We start from the raw sequence: 24,929 nt of genomic DNA on the forward strand, positions 1-24,929 counted from the left end.
TTGACCGTCTCCTACAAACCCTCCCACTCTGTGATCGTCTCCTACAGACCCTCCCACTCTGTGACCATCTCCTACAAACCCTCCCACTCTGTGACCATCTCCTACAAACCCTCCCACTCTGTGACCATCTCCTACAAATCCTCCCACTCTGTGACCATCTCCTACAAACCCTCCCACTCTGTGACCATCTCCTACAAACCCTCCCAATCTGTGACCGTCAAGTACAAACCCTCCCACTCTGCGACCATCTCCTACAAACCGTCCCACTCTGTGACCGTCTCCTACAAACCCTCCCACTCTGTGACCATCTCCTACAAACCCTCCCAATCTGTGACCATCTCCTACAGACCCTCCCACTCTGTGACCGTCTCCTACAAACCCTCCCACTCTGTGACCATCTCCTACAAACCCTCCCACTCTGTGACCATCTCCTACAGACCCTCCCACTCTGTGACCATCTCCTACAAATCCTCCCACTCTGTGACCGTCTCCTACAAACCCTCCCACTCTGTGACCGTCTCCTACAAACCCTCCCACTCTGTGACCGTCTCCTACAAACCCTCCAACTTTGTGACCATCTCCTACAAACCCTCCCACTCTGTGACCGTCTCCTACAGACCCTCCCACTCTGTGACCGTCTCCTACAAACCCTCCCACTCTGTGACAGTCTCCTACAAACCCTCCCACTCTGTGACCGTCTCCTACAAACCCTCCCACTCTGTGACCATCTCCTACAGACCCTCCCACTCTGTGACCATCTCCTACAAACCCTCCCACTCTGTGACCATCTCCTACAAACCCTCCCACTCTGTGACCATCTCCTACAAACCCTCCCACTCTGTGACCATCTCCTACAAACCCTCCCAATCTGTGACTGTCAAGTACAAACCCTCCCAATCTGTGACCGTCAAGTACAAATACTCCCACTCTTTGACCGTCTCCTACAAACCCTCCCACTCTGTGATCGTCTCCTACAGACCCTCCCACTCTGTGACCATCTCCTACAAACCCTCCCACTCTGTGACCATCTCCTACAAATCCTCCCAATCTGTGACCGTCAAGTACAAACCCTCCCAATCTGTGACCGTCAAGTACAAATCCTCCCACTCTTTGACTGTCTCCTACAAACCCTCCCATTCTGTGACCATCTCCTACAAACCCTCCCACTCTGTGACCACCTTCTACCCACCCTTCCCCAATATAAACGTTTCCTACAGATCTAACCACTATTTAACAGTCTTCTACAGCCCATACCCCTGTGTGTCTGTCCCCTACACTCTCTGTGACTGTCTACTATACACTTTTGAACTGTTGATTAAATTTGTTATTAAAATTAAATGAGATGAATAAGTAGGTGCAAGACGCCTCGGCTCTGGGAGATCCATTAACGAAATTGTATTTTTTTTCCTGTTTCTTGCCGTTTAATTTCTCAAAGGAACTGAATTCGACAAAAAGAAAAGCGAAAAAGAAGAATTAATTTATTTCAGAAAATTATCTTAATTCTTTCTGTAATTCTGCAAAAGGGTAAGTAAATTCATGGGAGAGATACAAGGTCAGTTTCATTTTCTTTTATATAGTCTGGAAGCAGAAATATGATACACTACTGGAAGATTATAGTTAGGCAAAAAAGCAGGGCTGCAGTGTAAAGCATGGGATAAAATACAAAAGAGTACATATGGGGAGGGTTTCTGAGAACAAAAGACCCCCAACAGATAATGCAGCTAAGCTGGAGTCACTGCAGTCCATTAATCTCTACTAAACCAAAAGTCGACTATTCCCAATGAAAAAAATTGTGCAGAGACTTGAGTCCCTTATTTCCACATTAAAGGTGACCAAACTCTCTATTTGAGAGTAAAGCTTTCTGTTTCTGCAGGATTCTTAAAGGGATTTGCTCTTGGCCAATCCCTTCTTCTTTAGCAAGGCCCCATGGCAATAAGCCAATCACAAAGTATGCCCTTACCCCCACAATCAGTTCACAAGCCTGGCAGTAAGCGTTCAGTTTTCCTGCAGTGCCTCCAGAGGAGGAAAGAAGTATAACACCATGTCCATTCAAATCAATGTGATATCTGTGAAGTCGTCCAGGGTAGGAGATCATATTTTTAACAGTTTTCCACTGATTGGAGGACCCTCCTCTACTTTAACTAAAAGAGATTACAAAAAGGGGATTTTGAAATTGGAGTATGCTCGTATATGCATGCTCAACTTATCCTCCCCAATAGGTGACCCCTGTGGCTGTTGGGGCATGCTGGGAGTAGTAGTTTCAGCTGAATGTGTATACAGTGATCTATATATATCCCAAGCACCAGGGACGCGATACAAAGGCTGACAACCAACAAGAACGATAAATCACTTATGAAAATGCCTCTATAATCAAGAAGTAAATACCATAAACAATGACATAAATCACGATGTCCACCCTGAAAAAATGAATAAACCAGGGCTGAGGACCAGTTGGTATTAAAAGGTGTATTTTTATTAACAAAGAATTAAAAACGTTCGACTAGAGAGATGTACATATCAATGAAGGGACGTTATAAACCCATAGGTTTTTCACATCTATCAACCACCCAAATAATAAACCATTATCAAAATAGTAATGAGTAAAAATTGCTGCACATCACTTATCCTATAAACACATCCACATAAATGCGAATACTTTATAATGTGTTATGATAAATATCCATAAATCAACTAATAAGATAAGGGCTCTCAAAAATATCACTACTGCAACATGCCAAAAACCGCCAATAATCTGGACTGTGCCAATTCCCATAAATGTGTGTCAGCAGGGCATATATAATTACCATCTGTATGGCAGTATCTTCCTTTATTCGCGGTATATCAAACCGCTCTCACTATATAAAAAAAGCGATTGCCACCCTCTTTTGCGGTGTAGAACACCACTTAGAAAAACGGGCCGGAATCAGCCTAATATGCATGGTGATCAGCATGAGATATAAACCTATAAACCGGCATTGTTGCAGCAATCATATAACAATGAAAAGAATAATGATATGGAGCAAGGCAGCCATTACCAGTGATCGACAAGGAGTCTCCTCGGGCGTCCCTCTGCCCCGACGCGCGTTTCGCTTTTGCCTCCCGTTGAAGCAAAATATAGGTTTATATCTCATGCTGAGCAATTTTTACTCATTACTATTTTGATAATGGTTTATTATTTGGGTGGTTGATAGATGTGAAAAACCTATGGGTTTATAACGTCCCTTCATTGATATGTACATCTCTCTAGTCGAACATTTTTAATTCTTTGTTAATAAAAATACACCTTTTAATACCAACTGGTCCTCAGCCCTGGTTTATTCATTTTTTCAGGGTGGACATCGTGATTTAAACCAACAAGAACGGCCAAGTGAGAAGCTCTCAGCACTAGTTTGCATCTCCTGATTGCGGGTGGCGGCAGCAGTGATGTGCACTGTAGTGCGATCGATGCGGTGTGACAGGTACAGGTGCGCAGCCCTCCCTGCAAACAGCTCGGGATAACTCACAGCATCAGGATGTAGCGCGAGGTGCGGAGAGAAAACCTTTTCATTTTCTGATGTTTCTTCTCTCTGGTTTATTTAGTCTTTTGTTGAGAACCACCAGGTCCATGATTTACAGAAAACACCCGCTCTTTGTGCTCGCGGCTGACTCGCCACATTAACCACTCAATGACCGGGGGGACGATTTCTAAGCAGCTGGACGTGCAAATAAATAGGCTTCCCAACAGGGACGGTGTGGAGATGTCACTACGCCATCTTCTACGGCCTCCGCATGTATCTTGGGAGGCTGGGAAGCCATTAATCTGATGGCTCCGTAGGCGCTGCCTGTCCAGCGAGGTTCGGCAGCATATATTCCGCTTTCTCCGAGGCGGAGACGGTGTATCTGCCTCATTGTGCAGTGATATTACCCGACCTTGTGTAACTCGGCAGCTCTGCAATTCACAAGTCAAGGGAAGTTGGGCGACAACTTATTGGTGTTGTGAAATGGGGAAAATATTGGTTCTCAGTCAGTATTTAATGCAGATATTCAAGAGTTATCCTGGAGGCACAGTGTACACTACTCAGCCATTAGTATGCATGCCTATCTAAAGGCAAGTGGCGATTCCTGCAAAAGTGTACACGCCACAGGAAATGGGCACCACAGTGACACAAAGATAGCGACACCATGCCAAAGTACAAGCCCAAAAGTGTGACCCAAGGAAACAGCTGCTCTGACAAGAAGCAATTACTTTGTGTGGGGCAAAGCCAAGAGTTCAGGACAGAGAGACGGGTCTGCCAGAAGTCAAAAACTACAAGGGGCATAAGAAACCCAACACAGACCGAGGAGGAACAGAGGATCAGAAACCCTGAATCAGTGCAGGATCAGTAACGTAATGTATGTACACAGTGACACTGCACCAGCAGAATAGTGAGTGCAGCTCTGGGGTATAATACAGGATGTAACTCAGGATCAGTAATGTATGTACACAGTGACTGCACCAGCAGAATAGTGAGTGCAGCTCTGGGGTATAATACAGGATGTAACTCAGGATCAGTAATGTATGTATGTACACAGTGACTGCACCAGCAGAATAGTGAGTCCAGCTCTGGAGTATAATACAGGATGTAACTCAGGATCAGTAATGTAATGTATGTACACAGTGACTGCACCAGCAGAATAGTGAGTGCAGCTCTGGGGTATAATACAGGATGTAACTCAGGATCAGTAATATAATGTATGTACACAGTGACGGCACCAGCAGAATAGTGAGTGCAGCTGTGGGGTATAATACAGGAGGTAACTCAGGATCAGTAATGTAATGTATGTACACAGTGACTGCACCAGCAGAATAGTGAGTTCAGCTCTGGAGTATAATACAGGATGTAACTCAGGATCAGTAATGTATGTACACAGTGACTGCACCAGCAGAATAGTGAGTGCAGCTCTGGGGTATAATACAGGATGTAACTCAGGATCAGTAATGTATGTACACAGTGACTGCACCAGCAGAATAGTGAGTGCAGCTCTGGAGTATAATACAGGATGTAACTCAGGATCAATAATGTAATGTATGTACACAGTGACTGCACCAGCAGAATAGTGAGTGCAGCTCTGGAGTATAATACAGGATGTAACTCAGGATCAGTAATGTATGTACACAGTGACTGGACCAGCAGAATAGTGAGTGCAGCTCTGGAGTATAATACAGGATGTAACTCAGGATCAGTAATGTAATGTATGTACACAGTGACTGCACCAGCAGAATAGTGAATGCAGCTCTGGGGTATAATACAGGATGTAACTCAGGATCAGTAATGTAATGTATGTACACAGTGACTACACCAGCAGTATAGTGCGTGCAGCTCTGGAGTATAATACAGGATGTAACTCAGGATCAGTAATGTAATGTATGTACACAGTGACGGCACCAGCAGAATAGTGAGTGCAGCTCTGGAGTATAATACAGGATGTAACTCAGGATCAGTAATGTAATGTATGTACACAGTGACTGCACCAGCAGAATAGTGAGTGCAGCTCTGGAGTATAATACAGGATGTAACTCAGGATCAGTAATGTAATGTATGTACACAGTGACTGCACCAGCAGAATAGTGAGTGCAGCTCTGAAGTATAATACAGGATGTAACTCAGGATCAGTAATGTAATGTATGTACACAGTGACTGCCCCAGCAGAATAGTGAGTGCAGCTCTGGAGTATAATACAGGACGTAACTCAGGATCAGTAATGTAATGTATGTACACAGTGACTGCACCAGCAGAATAGTGAGTGCAGCTCTGGGGTATAATACAGGATGTAACTCAGGATCAGTAATGTAATATATGTACACAGTGACTGCACCAGCAGAATAGTGAGTGCAGCTCTGAAGTATAATACAGGATGTAACTCAGGATCAGTAATGTAATGTATGTACACAGTGACTGCCCCAGCAGAATAGTGAGTGCAGCTCTGGAGTATAATACAGGATGTAACTCAGGATCAGTAATGTAATGTATGTACACAGTAACTGCACCAGCAGAATAGTGAGTGCAGCACTGGATTGGGGATTGTGATACAAGTAATAACATACAATTAGTCAATTGATCCACAAATGAAATATAACTGACACTTTTAGAAAAAAAAGCCCCTTGAAGGGTTAACAACAGCCCAACAGAGGGGTATTTATGGTGAATTCCTTACACTTTGCTCTTTCTGATCCCTTGGGCTGTAAGATCAGGCGGGAACCCATGCTGCTTGCAGTTTGCTGGCTGCAGTTAATTAGGGTGCTTACACTCCTCATATCAGTGAAGTGATGGCTTTATGGCAACGCTGTAAAAGAGGAGCCATAAAGGAGATTGGGTGTGTAGGGGGGATAAGACTTAAGGGATGTATTTTACTCCAAGGACACAATTTAAAATAAAATAAAAGGGAAATACTGAGAATAAAGAGGCAAATACTTAGCAGTTATTTGCATGCAAGCGCCATGTAATTTGATGTAATGTACTGTACATCAGTCAAGCAGGCACTTAGATGGGCATATACAGAGCGGAGCGCCATCTGACATCTGCTACATTTTATTTATCCTAATAGAAATGTTTCTTGAGTTCATCGAATTACCAGCCATTTTCTCTGCTAATGCTTTGAAAGCAAATGTGCCGCTCGCTTTTCCCACTACCACTGAAGTTTATGGGATAGAGAAAATATTTGTTAATGGTGGAATTAGTGAGACGGCGCCCTAAGCTGGCTTTTTACTCCGACCAATCATCGCCGACCCCTTTGCGACTGATGAGATGCACAGAAAATCTAATAATAAAAAAAGGGGAGAAAAATGATTAGAATTGCCTTAAAAAATATTTTATAATGATTACAAATGCCAAAAAATCCAACAGATGACAACTATGCTAGTGACAGAAGGAGGACAAAGGAGACAAAGAGAACGTTCTACTAATCTGAAAAATGTAAAACTCGACTCACAATCGAAAATTCCTTATCAGAGAACCCGGAGAAGACCCTGGCAAATACAGGGAGCACATGCAAACTCCATGCACATGGTGACCCTGGTGGGATTTGATCCCAGGACCCCAACGCTGCAAAGAAACAGTGCTAATCAATGAGCCAAAGGAAAGATCAAAGGGGTATTCCATCTTAACAAGTGATGTTGCAATCACTTTTTGATCATTGGGGTAAGAAATTTGCACCACCACTGATCCCAAGAATAAAGGGGCTGCGTGCTGGTGCAGCAATACCCGATTCTCTGTTTTATCTTGCTCCGCATGGACGTCCACTGGTCCTGTTCAGCTTTTTCACGCGGTGCTGCACTTCCTTGCACAGCCGGGTAGCCAGGTGCCCTACTGTGAAAATTTAAAGGGAGTCTTTCTGTTCAAAATGACTGTTCAAACCAAGCGCAGGCGCTCTCTGCACCCTTGGTGTGGCCGAGCATCTCCGTACATCTTCCCACTTATTTATTTTGCCTTTTTCTCTGCCCTCCTCTTCCTTGTTTCACAGCTATGGCTTTACAGGAGCCAGAGAAATGGTACACCAGGAAGACTCAACTTTCCTGTGCAAGAGAAGAGGTCAGACCCCAACCCACCAAGAGGCATGGGATCAGTAAGGATGACTTCTTTTTGTATAAGTTTCTAAGCTTCTTTCGGAACTTCTGGCAGGACACCCCCTTTATCTACTCTACTATATATGCTCTCACAGAAGAAAGCTTACAGTCTTGCTCCAGGATGAGCGCCGTTGTTTAAAGATCTCGAAACTACTTTGATTTCTATTGGCATACCACAATAAAAAAAAAATGGTGTTATGTCGTGCCCTCTCCCCATTTCCTATGTATCACAGATGTTAGATTCTCACTCCTCCTTGGCACAGTCGTGAAGGGCGCAGGTACCGGAGCTCTATTAGTCGGCGTCTTCAGCGGAGGGTCCACAGAGCACCACATGTATTTTCAATTAAGCATTTTCGATGACCAAGAGACAAGTCTCAGTGTGAACCTCTTCAAGGAGGATAATGACATCTCTATAGGAGGGGAACAAAAGTGAATCCTAATTTTACCCTCCTCCAGAGACGGGAAAAATAAATTATCATATCATTTCATCCCAAGGACAGGCGGCGTGATGATTAGAGCTGGTATCCCTGAAGGAAAGCTGCAAAGTCCCCAATCATTCTCCATTCCACCTTACCATGGAGCAGACCAGGCCCGGGCTCCAGAGTCATCGCTCCTTGTATGTCTCCAGTAATGGCTGCGGCCAGGAAATGAAGGATTTGTTTAATTTATTGAAATTCGACATCCAGAGAAAGTTTTCAATTAGGCGTCAGAATGTTCTGTATCATTTCCTGTAAAGGAAACGGCTCGGGACATTTCCTCTATAAACGTATGTGCTACAACCCGCCATCTATAGAGTCCATCAGGGAAATATGAAAAGTTCGGAGAGTTATTCATCCAGGAAACTTGTCCCTTAAAGCGATGAAGAAGCTATAAAAAAACGATTCTTCTGAAACAGTTTAATGTTAGATGAAAAAAAAATATGGTAAGTGAAAAGAAGAGCTGGATACCTTCTGCCGAGGAGTTTCATCCTTCTCGTAAAGGGCAACCCCACAGTACTTGGACAGATCAGCCTGTGCATAAGGCATTTTATCCAAAAAATGATTAGATGGCCAACTGGTCCCACCCGATCTCTGGGGGGCCTCCAAATAACCCCCTATGTCGAAAGAGTAAGAAAGGATTGGGTTATTGGATGTTAACATGCTTGGTTATAACTGAGCTCAGTTATTAGTTATTAGCGTTGTTGACATGACGTCAGCGCTGCAGACAATCACATACACCAGAAGCAGCGGTGAAGACTCAGCGCTGGATCCAGGGAGGGCGAGAAAATCACAGTTTGTTTGTTTTTTAAAAACAAACTGCAGCCAAGTTACAGGGATTTTCGGAAATTGAAACATGGATTTTTGTGATAACTCATCGTAAAATCCTTTTCTCCGAGAAGCTCATTGGGGGACACAGATACTGTGGGTGTATGCTTCTGCCGCTAGGAGGCTGACATTAAGTGAAAAAAAGAGGTTAGCTGCTCCTCCGCCATATACACCCTCGCCCCTATTGCGGGCAGAAATCAGTTTGGTGCCAAAGCAGTAGGAGGACAACAAATCAGCCTTAATACAGGTACAAAATGTCCAAAAACACCACTCATATCAAATTAGTAAATGCATATAAAATTTAAACAAATGGCTAATAGGGTGGGTGCTGTGTCCCCCAATGAGCGTCTCGGAGATAAGGATTTTACGGTGAGTTATCACAAAAATCCATGTTTCTCCTTCGCCTCATTGGGGGACACAGATACTGTGGGACGTCCTAAAGCAGTCCCTGGGTGGGAGATTGACTCACCGATCCAAGCTACATGCACCTCTTGTTTAAAGGTGCGCCACCGCTGCTTGGAGATTTCTTGTACCCAGGCTCGAATCCGCCGAGGCCAGAGCATGGATATTATAATGTTTGGCAAATGTGTGCAGGCTGGACCAGGTTGCTGCCTTGCAAACCTGTTCCATCAAAGCCTGGTGCCGAAGCGCCCAAGAGGCGCCCACTGCCGGGTAGAGTGCGCTCTGATCCCTGCTGGAATTGGTGTGCCTCTAATGCGGTAGGACTCCTGAATAGTCAAACAAATCCATCTGGCTATGGTTGATTTTGAGGCAGCGAGTCCCTTCCTGCGCCCTTCAGGGAGCACGAACCACGTGTCCGTCTGACGAAAGGGTGCCGTCTGCGACACGTACCTCCGGAGGGCTCTTACCAGGTCTAACGTGTGAAGAGCCTTTTCCACACGGTGCACCGGTGCTGGACAAAATGAAGGCAAAACAACATCTTCATTAATGTGAAAAGAGGACACGACTTTCGGCAGAAAAGGAGGGGCTGGTCTGAGGACCACCTTATCCTTATGGAAAGTGAGGAACGGAGCTCGGCAGGATAGAACCGCCCAGCTCTGAAACCCGCCTGATGGAAGTGATGGCCACTAGGAACACCACTTTCCAAGAAAAGGTACCTCAAAGAGATATCCTGAAGCGGCTCAAATGGAGCTTCCTGCAGATCACTTAGGACCATGTTAAGGTCCCAGGCGTCCAGAGGCGCCTTATAGGGAGGTACCAAGTGGGAGACTCCCTGAATGAAAAGTCTTCACCTGCAAATTGGTAGCAATTCTGCGCTGGAACAGGACGGATAAGGCCAATATTTGTCTCCTGAGGGAACTTGGGGCAAAGCCCGACTGGAGAAAAGCCAAGATGTTGGGGATCGAGAATCTCAGCGGAGAAACACCACTGCCGACACCAAGCAAAGAACACCTTCCAGGTGTGGTGGTAAATTCGTGCTGAAGCAGGCTTCCGGGCGCTAATCATTGTAGCGACCACCTCGTTCCCGAACCCTGCCTGGGTTAGAATCCAAGATTCAACGGCCATGCCGTCAAACACAGGGTCCCTGAGTTCGGGTGGCAAATCGGCCCTTGAGACATTAGATCTGGGCGCTCTGGCAGGCACCAAGGAACGTCGGCGAGCAGCTGCATTAGATCTGCGTACCACGCTCGACGGGGCCAGTCTGGGGCCAGTAGAATCGCCGGCACCCCTTCCGTCTTGATCTTTTTGATGACTCTCGGAAGTAGTGGCAGTGGGGGAAATAGATATGGGAGGCGAAACTGGTTCCATGGCAGAACCAACGCGTCCACCGCGAATGCCTGCGGGTCCCTGGCCCGAGCAACATATGTGGGCACCTTGGCATTCACTCTGGAAGCCATCAGGTCCACATCCGGAGCTCCCCACAGTTGACAAATCTGCTGAAAAACTTCGGGATGTAGAGACCACACTCCGGATGCAAGACCCTGCCAGCTGACAAAGTCTGCCGCCCAATTTTCCATGCCCGGGATGTGGACAGCCGAAATCCCCGAGTGGTTTGCTTCGGCCCACTGAAGAACGTGCCCCACCTCGCGCATGGTTGCTCTGCTGCGGGTGCCCCCTTGATGATTTATGTAAGCCACCACCGTGGTGTTGTCCGATTGAATCCGGACGGGGCAGCCTGCTATAAAGTGATGAAACTTCTGCAGAGCCAGCCGAATTGCTCGTATCTCCAATAAGTTGATCGGGAGGCGTGCCTCCTGTGGCGACCATCGTTCCTGGGTTGTGTAGTGGCAAAAACACCACTCCCCAACCGAGGAGACTGGAGTCGGTTGTCATTACCAGCCAATGACCTGGGGGGGAAGGTTTCCCCTGGGCCAGTGAGGAACTGGTTATCCACCATCCGAGCGACTGCCTGACTTGAGAAGACAGTCGGCACCGCCGGTCGAGCTTGACAGGATTCTTGTCCCAGGCTGACAAGAGGGCGTGCTGCAGGGGGCGAAGATGGAACTAGGCGAAAGGTATCGCTTCCATTGCTGCCACCATTTTCCCTAGAATCCTCATCCCGGATCGGATGGTATGAGGGACTGGTTGGCGAAGGTGGCGAAGTGTCCGGACTCCCTGTCGGAGAGCTAACGCCTTTTCCTGAGGGAGAATTACCAACCCTCGGCAAGTGTCGAAGATCATTCCTAGGAAGGAGATCCTCTGAGCTGGCACAAGGGATGAATTCTTTGCATTGACCAACCATCCTAAGCGGGCAAAAGTATCTAGCGTGATGTTGCCATTTTCCTCGCATGCCTGTATTGACGGGCCCTCGACCAAGAGGTCATCCAAATAAAGCAAGACGACTATGCCTCGAGAATGCAGTGTGGCCATGACAACTGCCATAACCTTTGTGAACACTCCGGGAGCCGTGGCTAGCCGGAAGGGTAGCGCTACGAAACTGAAAATGTTGATCGCTGATGGCGAAGCGTAGAAACCTCTGATGAGGAAAAATGGGAATATGCAGATATGCGTCCTGGATGTCTATTGAAGCCAAGTATTCTCACTGCTCCATGGCCGATATGACTGAACGGAGAGACTCCATCCGGAAATGTCTGATCCTGATGAATTTGTTCAGAAGCTTCAGGACCAAAACAGGCATGACAGACCCGTCCTTTTTGGGAACCGCAAAAAAGGTTGGAATAGAACCCCTGAGCTCTTTCTTGTTCCGGCACTGGAACAATGACTCCGTTGTGCTGGAGCGATTTGATGGCTCCCAATAGAGCCCTTGCCTGGGTATCCACCATGGGAAGCCGAGAAAGAAAAAAACATCTTGGAGGGTATCTGACAAATTCTATTTTGTAACCTGGGGCCACCAATTCCTTTACCCATGCGTCGTGAGCAACATTGACCCCGATGTGGTGAAACCAGAGTAGGCGGCCGCCCACCTTGCCGGTGTCGTTTGGTAAAGGCCTCGAGTCATTTGGCCGACGATCTATGGGATCTGGATCCCCCCGATCTGGGCTGCTGAGTACGCATTCTTCCCAATGGGTTGGCTCTATATGAGACCTGCCGCTCCCTATCCTGGTTGGGGCGGCCTGAGGCGGCGGAATTGGCCGCTGTAGTCCACCCGGGGTTGCAAAAGGCCCGAAAACGTGCCTGAAAACGGGTGCCGAAAAAGCGTTTTGACCTTTTGTTGAGGGAGAAACCCGCTCTTTCCTCCTGTGGAGTCGGAGATAAGTTGATCCAACTTCTTCCCAAATAGGTGGCCGCACTGATAAGGCAGGGAACTCAAGGACTTCTTAGAAATAGAATCGGCTTGCCATGTCCTTAACCATAGGGCTCTTCTGATTGCATTAGCGGCAGCAAGTGCCGAGCAATTGTCTGCATCCAAAGACGCATTGATTACATAGTCTCCGGCCATCGCCATCTGACCTGCGACCTCCGAAATCTCTGCAGGTAGATCCTGCTCCTGCGCGACCTTGTTTAATGTTTCTGACCATGATATCATAGCCTTGGCTACCCAACTTGCTGCAAATGAGGGAGTGAACGCTGACCCTGACGCCTCATACACTAGGGACAGATAGCAGGGTCTTAGTGGCTAGGCGCGAAACCGGAGGATCCACCATCGGGGATTCCATCCATTTTTTACAGAGGTCCGGAGCAAAAGGATACCTTGTTTGGAGTGCCTTTTGACCTAAGAAACGCCTGTCTGGACGTTCTCTGTGCCGCTGCACTATGTTCTCAAACTCTGGGTGAAAGGAAAAAATTCTGTGCGGGCGCTTCACTCGCTAAAATGCCACTTTATGCCCCATAGCCGCTGGGGGATCATCCTCAATCTCCAGGGTCTGATTGACGGCTTCTATGAGGCTGTCCACTGTTTCACGTGACCCTGGAATTTCCAGATCAAGGGGCTAGTCTGGGTCGCAATCTGAGGTCTGCTCACTATCAACCACTGGTGACGGGGAGCGAGAAGCAGAACTTACGGATGCCAAGGCACCGGATGGACTGGGCGACACCGTGTGGCTTCGTTTCCTCCAGGTCTGCCTGGAGTGAGAGCGGCCCCTGCAGGCCGGAGGCTCTTGTGAGGTGGAGGTTCCCTCTAAGGCCAGCGAGCCATTGTCCCTGCCCCTATCTGGGGCTTGAAGGGACTCTATTGCTCTTGTAAGCGACGCCATGGACTGTAAAAGAGATAGGGCCCACTCAGGGGGATTCGACACATTGGTCACGGTCGCAGGGGAGGGCTCCTGGGGGCGTTCGGATTCGCATAATCGCTTGCTCTGCGCCTGCAGAAACGCAGCGCAACAAGAGATGCATGCAGCGTAAAAGAACGTGTGCGTCTTTGCTTTTTTGGACACGCTGTACCTGTCCGCCGCTGGGGAGGGGGAAGGAGGTAGCACCTCAGTCTCCCTATAGCGTGGCCTCTCGGGCAGCACTTACCCCAGTCCTGCGCCCCCCCTGTCCTGGACGCTTCCACCTTCAAATCGCACGCCACCAGCTGTGGGAATGAGTCACCAGCATGTAAAAACCGCTATAGGGGCGGTACTTCTGTTCTGCGGCCTAGCCACGCTCCGAAGCCGGGGCCCAAATTTCTTCGCCGCCGCCCAGTGCTAAAGCCGCAACCTCAATTTTTCCCTACCCGACCGGGGAAGGGGGGGACGCGGTTCCAAGGCGCTGACAAAACATGGCACTACTAACCGGCGCGGCGCCTCCTGACGGATCCAGCCACTCCCGCCTTGCATGGCTGGTGGCTTCCGCCGGCTGGGGGCTCCAGCCCTCGGATCTTTGCAGGAGCCCTCCCAGACCCTCTCCTCACCGATGATCCTCTTCAGCCTGAGCGCAGGTATGTGAGGGGGCCTCGATAAAATTAGGGTGCAGTCACCCTAGCTCCATCTAACCCCTTCAGGCGGTGAGGAGAGGGACTGTCCGCCGCCATGCAGGACCGCCGTCTAGAGTTGGTGGAGCAGTGGGGGCCGCACAGACTAGTCTTGTGCCTCTGTGCAAGCACATGGTTTCAATACCTAGGGGTGGACAGGGGTAAGTCCGGCATTATGTCCCACGTCGCGGGAGAGGATACGTGGAGGGACACTCGCACGTGCTCACCCGTTGATGGTTTTGGGAAATCGGATCCTTTCAATAGGATACGTTGCCCCGGTCTCATCTTCATAAAATATAAAAGAAAAATAGAAGTCTGGGGAAAAAGCCCCAGATACGCCCCACGGTGCGGGAAAGGATACTCAACGCGTGCTCGCCCATTGATGGTTTGGGGAGATCGGACCCTTTCAATAGGATCCGTCGCCCTTGTCTCATCTTCATGGGAAGAAAAGAAGAAAAGAAAAAAAATAGTCTGGAGACATCCAGACGTGTGTGCCTCCAAAGGACACTAAGCAAAGAACTGATTTCCGCCCGCAATAGGGGTGAGGGTGTCTACAGCGGAGGAGGAGCTAACCTCTTTTGTTCACTTAGTGTCAGCCTCTTAGCGGCAGAAGCATACACCCACAGTATCTGTGTCCCCCAATGAGGCGAAGGAGAAAAACCCCTTTAAAGATCATAAGTGATAGGACGCCACTAAAGCTTAGGTACTTCTTCCCTTAGCCGTGCGTGCGTATGACGGAGTCCGGATGAAAAGCTGTTAGCTTGAGAGAACGTTTCAGAGACATCCATGTTAAGCTTTAGGATCACTCTCAAATGAAATTATTGTCACTCTCCTCCAAAAACAGATGTTGGGGAAGGAGTATGAATCAGGCATACTGTACTTTAATATGCCCCATCCTTTAGTTCTCAAGAATGGTAAGTAGCCGGAGCAAATGCATAGCTGTACTCCCACTGTATACATGCCCTTTCGGTTTGGTTGAGCGTGCAAATGTTTGCAGTAGGGAGAGGGTAGTAACTGCCAGACATCTCTAGAAGAAGCTAATCTATCAGCCGGTCAGGCATTGAAATTTAACATACCCGATCCTACCGCTGTCCTCTAATGGGTAAAATGGCCTCTGGGCCTCCAAAATGAACCAGACCCTGGATGCACAGCAACATGTTCACCACTTTAGATCTGTTGCGGGTTTGGCCTTCACAATCACAAGGGCCCATTACTCACCTGGATGGCAATGAGTCAAAAACACTGAAATACTCCACTTGCAGCCTAATTTCTGCTCCTGCAAAGAGAATTCTCCAGGAAGAGATAACGAGGAGGAGACGTCTGTCAGTCACAAGGCAGAACGGTGGACGACGCCAAGCCGGCTGTATGCTTGTGATGATAAGCAGCATCCTGCACTGCAGACAATGCCAACTGGCTAAAAACGCAGCTGCGATTGAAATATTAAAAATGCGGCAGAGTCCCACCATCTCCCATACTCCATCGCACCATTGGAGATTTCTAGTATTAAACACAAAAAGTTTAATTTGTAACTTTTTCATTTATAGGAAGATGAAGCTGATCTGGCTTTAAGTCTTTGTGCAACGATGATGATGTGTCAGACTTTGTTAGTGATTCTCCGAAAATCCACAAACACGGCAGCTGGACAGTACAGGCACTGAGAACAAGATTGTGGCTCCTTCCCCATACAGGACAGCAATACCAGCAAAGGCCAAGAATCTGACCTGACACCATCTGCATCTGGGGGGAAATGGTGTAGCTGCTCCTCACCTCTCACAGCACACAGTGTCAAACACAGAGCAAGAGATACTGCAGCTGCTTCTCACTGCTCAGTCGCACATACACAGGAGAGATACTGCAGCTGCTCCTCACCGCTCAGTCGCACATACACAGGAGAGATACTGTAGCTGCTCCTCACCGTTCAGTCGCACATACACAGGAGAGATACTGCAGCTGCTCCTCACCGCTCAGTCACACATACACAGGAGAGATACTGCAGCTGCTCCTCACCGCTCAGTCGCACATACACAGGAGAGATACTGCAGCTGCTCCTCACCGCTCAGTCGCACATACACAGGAGAGATACTGCAGCTGCTCCTCACCGCTCAGTCGCACATACACAGGAGAGTTACTGTAGCTGCTCCTCACTGCTCAGTCACACATACACAGGAGAGATACTGCAGCTGCTCCTCACTGCTCAGTCCCACATATAAAGGAGAGATACTGTAGCTGCTCCTCACTGCTCAGTCGCACATACACAGGAGAGATACTGCAGCTGCCTCACTGCTCAGTCGCACATACACAGGAGAGATACTGCAGCTGCTCCTCACTACTCAGTCGCACATACACAGGAGACATTGTTGTACATCAGTCAGTGGTAATGGAGTCTATGTCATGCATGTCAGTGAATACAGTTTAAGCAAGTAAAAAACCAGCTAGGGTTTCTCTATATGCTTTTAATGTCCTTTATCCTGCACCTATCTAGTGTCTCTTTGTAGGAAGAAGGTGTTATATTCTCTAACAGTACGTACTTAATACTGTATTTTGTATTTCGCGGTTTGTTTTACTCACTCTGGTATCGCTTTCTATTTCAGTGCACCTCCAAATCTTTTCACATCTTGTGTCCTTGCTGGGAATGTACTACGATTATATGCCAATAACTACTGGAGATCCAATAAACTCTTAGCGGTTGTTGTACCGTCACTATGTGCTGTCTGAGTAGTGTTCAGTACAGGCGTTCAGTGGGAAGACCTCTGGCCCGTGCGGTCTCTCTGAAGTCAGCCAGGCCAGTAGATGAAACTACCCACTGACCCTCGTGTCTCCACACCTTGTCATGTGATTCACGCATGACGTGGCGCCCGGACCTACAAATCAGAAAAGGCGCCATGGACTACTGATATGACTGATGGACCTGTAAATCCTTTTGCTCGTCTCAATTGCTTTAATGCACACTGGGGGGGGGGGGGAGTGACCCGTCAAGTTGCCTTTAAATCCAACGAAATGGGACATTTTTAAAATCCTTTTAGATCTGTCAACAAGCTTTATTAAACTTTTACAAAAGATGACAAACTGCAGGATCCTTACCGGAACAAGACGCCATAAGGCAAAATGTTTTTCAGAATATATGAGAACCGATTTAATCCTCGCCTGGTCTCTCATCAACTGTGCCTTATTCCTCCCACTTAGAAGAGCGGAGGAAAAAAATATAAATTAACGTGCCAAAATGTATAGCATGACGGCATTAAGCTGTGCGCCCGCACGTTAATTAGCACAGAGCCGTTTATGAAGCTTTGAGTTTTATTTTATTGTTTTTTTTTCCTTTATTTTTCCATTTTCCCTGAAAACAGCGAGTACTAAGGACTTAGCAGAGGGTTATGTTTACCACCACCAAGTCTGTAAAGGGGGCGAGGACGCGGCGTGATGGTAAAAGGTGCAGGGAGGAGGGGATGGAAAAAGAAAAGGAAGAAAATACAATAAGTATTAGGAGAAGCTTTACGGTTGTGACTATAGAAACAGAAAATGTCAAGGTCTGTGTACATTCAGTAAATGAAAGTGAAATTATATAAAAGCTTCAGCTAATAAAAAAGAATGAGTGTACCGTGTCTACGGCTTTCATTCCACAGAATAAAAAAAGCACAAAAAGAAAGGTTGTTGTTTCCTTCGCTTTTTTTTCTTTTTTTGACAGAATTAAGCTTTATTGTGGGATTATGAGAAACGCTGTCTGGATTTTTTCATTTCCCCCTCGCTGCCAAAAGGGCCTTTTTGCACAGTTTACAGACCTAATAAACGCACTTTTGGATTTCCTGTGTTAAGCACAAGGTGAGCAGATACATTGTTCGGCCTTCAGCTTGTGGGATTATCACACTACAAGTCACAGGACGGCTATAAAATTAGGAAAACGGCTAGAAAGTCACAGGAGGAAATAAAAGGGTAACACCCCATTATTTATCTAGAATACAACTCCGATCATGTTCCAGCAGAAAGCAAAGATCTCATGGAGGAATATACTGTGCTCGCTACTGCTAATAAACTGTCTCACTGTTCAGAAGAGCGTGAGGGGAAGTGACAGCGGTAACTACTATAATACTGCCCCAAAGGTATGCGGAAACAACTGCTATAATACTGCCCCAAAGATGTGAGGAAGCAACTACTATAATACTGCCCCGAAGGTGTGAGGAAACAACTGCTATAATACTGCCCCAAAGGTGTGAGGAAACAACTACTATAATACAGCCCCAAAACAATGAGGAAGCAACTGCTATAATACTGCCCCAAAGGTATGAGGAAACAACTGCTATAATACTGCCCCAAAGGTATGAGGAAGCAACTACTATAATACTGCCCCAAAGGTATGATGAAATATCTACTATAACACTGCCCCAAAGATATGAGGAAACAACTGCTATAATACAGCCCCAAAGCTATGAAGAATCAACTACCATAATACTGCCCCAAAGTTATGAGGAAACAACCCCCTGTGTCCAAGAATATAACTACTATAATACTACTCCTATGTACAAGAATATAACTACTACAATACTGCCCCCTATGTACAAGAATATAACTACTATAATACTACCCCTATGTACAAGAATATAACTACTATAATACTGCCCCTCTGTACAAGAATATAACTACTATAATACTGCCCCCTATGTACAACAATATAACTACTATAATACTGCCTCTATGTACAAAATAACTACTATAATACTGCCCCCTATGAACAAGAATATAACTTCTATAATACTGCCTCCTATGGTACAGGAATATAACTACTATAATACTGCCCCTCTGTACAAGAATATAACTACTATAATACTGCCCCCTATGTACAACAATATAACTACTATAATACTGCCTCTATGTACAAAATAACTACTATAATACTGCCCCCTATGTACAAGAATATAACTTCTATAATACTGCCTCCTATGGTACAGGAATATAACTACTATAATACTGCCCCTATGTACAAGAATATAACTACTATAATACTGCCCCTATGCACAAGAATGTAACTACTATAATACTGCTCCCTATGTACAACAATATAACTACTATAATACTGCCCCCTATGTACAAGAATATAACTACTATAATACTGCCTCTATGTACAAGAATGTAACTACTATAATACTGCCCCCTATGTACAAGAATATAACTACTATAATGCTGCCCCTATGTACAAGAATGTAACTACTATAATACTGCCCCTATGTACAAGAATGTAACTACTATAATACTGCCCCCTATGTACAACAATATAACTACTATAATACTGCCTCTATGTACAATATAACTACTATAATACTGCCCCTATGTACAAGAATATAACTACTATAATACTGCCTCTATGCACAAGAATGTAACTTCTATAATACTGCCTCCTATGTACAGGAATATAACTACTATAATACTGCCCCTATGTACAAGAATATAACTACTATAATACTGCCCCTATGCACAAGAATGTAACTACTATAATACTGCTCCCTATGTACAACAATATAACTACTATAATACTGCCCCCTATGTACAAGAATATAACTACTATAATACTGCCTCTATGTACAAGAATGTAACTACTATAATACTGCCCCCTATGTACAAGAATATAACTACTATAATGCTGCCCCTATGTACAAGAATGTAACTACTATAATACTGCCCCTATGTACAAGAATGTAACTTCTATAATACTGCTCCTACCTATGTACAGGAATATAACTACTATAATACTGCCTCTATGTACAAGAATATAACTACTATAATACTGCTCCTATGTACAAGAATATAACTACTATAATACTGCTCCTATGTACAAGAACATAACTACTATAATACTGCTCCTACGTACAAGAATATAACTACTATAATACTGCCCCCTATGTACAAGAATATAACTACTATAATACTGCCCCTATGTACAAGAACATAACTACTATAATACTGCTCCTACGTACAAGAATATAACTACTATAATACTGCCCCCTATGTACAAGAATATAACTACTATAATACTGCCCTCTATGTACAAGAATATAACTACTATAATACTGCTCCTATGTACAAGAATATAACTACTATAATACTGCCTCTATATACAAGAATATAACTACTATAATACTGCCCCAATGTACAAGAATATAACTACTATAACACTGCCCCCTATGTACAAGAATATAACTACTATAATACTGCCCCTATGTACAAGAATATAACTACTATAATACTGCCTCTATATACAAGAATATAACTACTATAATACTGCTCCTATGTACAAGAATATAATAAAATACTGCCCCCTATGTACAAGAATATAACTACTATAATACTGCTCCTATGTACAAGAATATAACTACTATAATACTGCCTCTATATACAAGAATATAACTACTATAATACTGCCCCCTATGTACAAGAATATAACTACTATAATACTGCCCCTATGTACAAGAATATAACTACTATAATACTGCTCCTATGTACAAGAATATAACTAATATAATACTGCCCCTATGTACAAGAATATAACTACTATAATGCTGCCTCCTATGTACAAGAATATAACTAATATAATCCTGCTCCCTATGTACAAGAATATATCTACTATAATGCCGCCTACAGCTATTAGAAACATATAATACACTTACACCTCCTGAGATAAATATACAGGTGACATATGATCATCAGATTCTCGTAGCGGTGCAGCCTCGATCCTTAGTCCTGGAAGCTCAGATGACTTTATCTCATCACATAAAGAAGATACTGAACAACGGTTTTCACATTTTTTAGAATAAGCTTAACTTTTTTTTTTCTTTTTTATTTACTTTATAAAATATCGTGGAGAGAAATCTATATGATAAGGATGCATTATTTAATCAGTGTGGCCTTGACTTGCCGAGACGCTTTACAACGTGATGTTTAAAACATAAGTGCAGTAACAAGCTTACAAGCTGCGCTATTGTGTTCCCTAAACAGCAGCTACACTTATTCGATCCATTGCACTGTTTACACGAGACGACCATTAATCAGCCGAATTCTGAAGTCAAATAACAGCATCTCGGTGTCACGGCTGCCGCTCCACTTTGATGCATTTTTTTAAGCAAGAAAAATGCCGAAAACATTAAAGGGGGGGGGTTTAAAATTTAGTGCGGATTGAACATGATGATGAGCTTGGATCTAGTAATGGATATTAATATTGATGGCATTATTTAGTAATCGAGATCAAAGCAACAAGTAAAATGGCAGCGGAAGAGCGGACTTAAAAAATAGCTTTAGTGCTAGTTTCTACAGTCCCCCTTCTTGTTATGTCCTGACATCACGCCAGCCTTTCTAGAAAACACCGGCAATTGTCTAAACGCTGTGTCTAATATCATGTCCTCACTATATCTGAAACTGAACCTGTCAAAGACTGAACTCCTGGTGTTCCCTCCCTCTTCTAATGTACCTATACCCGACATTGCTATTTCTGTGGGTGGTTCCACTATTACTCCCCAGCAACATGCCCGCTGTCTTGGGGTCATACTTGATTCTGAGCTTTCCTTTGCCCCCCACATTCGATCACTGGCTCGCTCTTGTCATCTGCACCTCAAAAACATTTCTAGAATTCGACCTTTCCTTACTATTGACTCTGCAAAAACTCTTAGGCTGAGTGCAGACGGAGTTTTGAGCCCTGCGGATTTTTCCGTGCAGAATCGAAGAAAACCGCAGGTCAAATGACCTGCATTTTTCCTGCGGATTTCTTCCATTTTTCACGCGGTTTTCATGCGGTTTTTGTGCGGTTTTCCATTGCGGTTTTCCCCCTGCGGATTTGGAGACAGGGGAGATAGAAAACCGCACAAAAGAAGTAACATGCTGCGGATTTTGTACCGCAGGAAAACCGCGCGGAAAAATCCGCAGCGTCTGCACAGCGTTTTTTTTTTTCCATTCATTTTAAAGGTACTGTACATCACAATGCGGATATGCAACGTTTCTGCGCGGTAAAATCCGCTGCGGAAACGCTGCAAATCTGCATCGTGTGCACACAGCCTTACTCTTTCTCTTATTCATTCTCGTCTGGACTATTGTAACTCTCTTCTAATCGGTCTCCCTCTTACCAAACTCTCCCCTCTCCAATCTGTCTTGAATGCTGCAGCCAGGATCATATTCCTTGCCAATCGTTACACCGATGCCTCTACCTTGTGCCAGTCATTTCACTGGCTACCCATCCACTCCAGAATTCAGTATAAACTTATTACCCTCACCCACAAAGCCCTCCATAGCTCAGCACCACCCTACATCTCCTCCCTTGTTTCAGTATACCACCCTACCCGCGCCCTCCGTTCTGCTGATGACCTGAGGTTAGCATCCTCAATAGTCAGAACCTCCCACTCCTGTCTCCAAGACTTTACATGTGCCGCGCCAATTCTTTGGAATGCACTTCCCAGGTCAACACGATTAGTCCCCAATCCAAACAATTTTAAGCGAGCCCTGAAAATGCATTTATTCAGACTGGCCTATCGCCTCAACACATTAACCTAATCTATCCCTGTGTGGCACAGCCAAAAGTTTTACCATAACCAGGTTCCCCGCATCATGTTCCCACATGCTTTATGCATCCATTAGCCCTCTGTGTCTGTACTGTTACACACTTAACATTATGGCTGGTCCATACAATCAGGGCAACTGTTACCACCCACCTTTCGTGTCTCCCTCTTTCCTCATAGACTGTAAGCTTGCGAGCAGGGCCCTCATTCCTCTTGGTATCTGTTATAATCTATGTGATTATTGTTATGCTGTAATGTCTATCATCTGTACAAATCCCCTCTGAAATGTAAAGTGCTGCGGAATATGTCGGCGCTATAAAAATAAAATTTATTATTATTATTATATGTCACATGGTTCAAAAAGTTATAGATAGAGCAGAGCTACAGCCCGTCCTTGTCACTTTCTACAATCTTACTAACTCACATTACATTTGCCATTTCTCCCCATTCGACTCTTACTCTGCAGAGACTACTTGCTTAAAACAGTGCAGAGGCTGCTGTGATCACAGGACTTTATCTGCAGAGGAGTTCTTCATTCACAGCAGCCTCCGCACTTTTTTTTTTTTTAAGCAAGTAGTCTCTGCAGAGTAAGAGTGTAGGGGGGAGAAATGGCAAATATAATATCAGTTAGTAGTACTTTGTGTATCTGTACAGAAAGCCTACTATTTAATGTACACTATTTGTAATTCTCTGTTTAGGAAAAGATACAGCCTGCCCTGGTCACTCTTTCTACAGTACTACTGACTCATATTACAAATGCCACTTCCCATTCTCCACTCTTACTGTGCAGAAACTACTACAGTGCAGAGGCTGCTGTGATCACAGGACATTATTAGGTAGTAGTTTTTGTCTACAAATTCAAAAGCTGCTTGAAATTCCCTATTTATGTAAGGATAAAGGACAGCTGTTGTCTGTTCTGGTCACTCTTTCTGCAGCCCTACTAACTCATATTACACTTGTCACTTCGCCCCCCCTCCACACTCACAACGTAGAGGCTACATGTCTGGAACAGTGCAGAGGCTGCTATAACAACAAGATTAGTTAGGTTCTCTCTATAGTTACAGAAACTACTTGTAATTATCTGATTAGGTAAGTATACGGTTAAGTTACAGCCTTTTCCAAGAAAATGTGTGTAAAAGCTCAAATCCTACTGCAGAGCCTACTTGTTAGAACAGCACAGAGGCTGCTGTGATCACAGGACGCTATTAGCTAGTAGATTCCCTTTATAGGTACACAGTTAGGAATTTCCATTTTGGGTACGATTTTGCAAGTTATTTTAGCTATATCTCTATCTTTCTCTTCCAATTTATGATTGCAGGGAGCAATGTTGGTGTGTCACTTTGAAGAAGCCCTAAAGTAGTATAAATGGTAATATATGAACTCACTTCTCAAAGCCTTGCAAGTTCTAGTTTCTGTACTTGGTCTCAAGTGTAGGACCCTTACCTTCTTCTCAATGCTTGTCAGCTGCTCCTTGTGGAAAGCATCCAGTTTTTTAAGCTCTTCCTCTTTGTGTTGGAGTTCCTTGGCCTACAAAAGTAGAGAAAACCAAATAAAGGACACATCTTAGGAACGTAACATAACTGAGACCCTATAGGCATGCATCCCACCGCTCTGCTCCTGGACAAATGCCCTGATCCTGGTGATCGATGGAGACCCATTCAACGTCTATGATGCTGAAGACACAAAGACAGATAAATGCTGTGCTCGGCTATCTTTGTCAGTCCCATTGAAATGACACATACACAATCGATCGCTCCATTCCACTCTTTCTAGACCAGGTTTTAAAACAAAAGGTAGTACTGAGGGAAAAATGGGGACACAACCCCCATTCTGGCCAAAACTGGATGCAGCTGAAGGAGAAGTAATCAGTCCTTCCTTCAGATTTCCCATTCTTTTTCCAATTTCTTCACTCCTAGCTTTGGAACACAGGGACGACCCTTGATATTAGTCAGTCCACAAATCGCTGCAAAGTTTTGCATTTTTGCAACACAATGGCGTAACATCAAGCAAAGCAAATAGGCCGGACCCCTCGCACCGCCGTTCTTTCAAAAACAGTGAGCTTTTTTCTTTTTGTGACAGTATGTTCCATAACAGTAGGCGTCAGATTCCACCTTCCTGCGCTGTTCTCCTTTTCTTACCTAAACTTTATAAACCAGGTATAAAGTGTGTGAGTGATGGGCTTTTTTTATGCTCCTTTCTCG

At 45.1% G+C, this 24,929-nt stretch overlaps 1 protein-coding gene across 1 annotated transcript in view; it reads right to left on the reverse strand.

The window, feature by feature from the left end:
- CHCHD6 (coiled-coil-helix-coiled-coil-helix domain containing 6) overlaps nucleotides 1-24,929 on the reverse strand; it is a 249,710-nt gene that overhangs the window by 114,594 nt on the left and 110,187 nt on the right. Inside the window, 1 exon segment of the mRNA XM_073575037.1 lies at nucleotides 24,172-24,255. Coding sequence (XP_073431138.1) covers nucleotides 24,172-24,255 — 84 coding nt within the window.

The sequence above is a fragment of the Dendrobates tinctorius genome, unplaced genomic scaffold, assembly GCF_039654945.1.
Source record: "Dendrobates tinctorius isolate UK_male_01 unplaced genomic scaffold, ASM3965494v1 ptg000041l, whole genome shotgun sequence".
Lineage (NCBI taxonomy): Eukaryota > Metazoa > Chordata > Amphibia > Anura > Dendrobatidae > Dendrobates > Dendrobates tinctorius.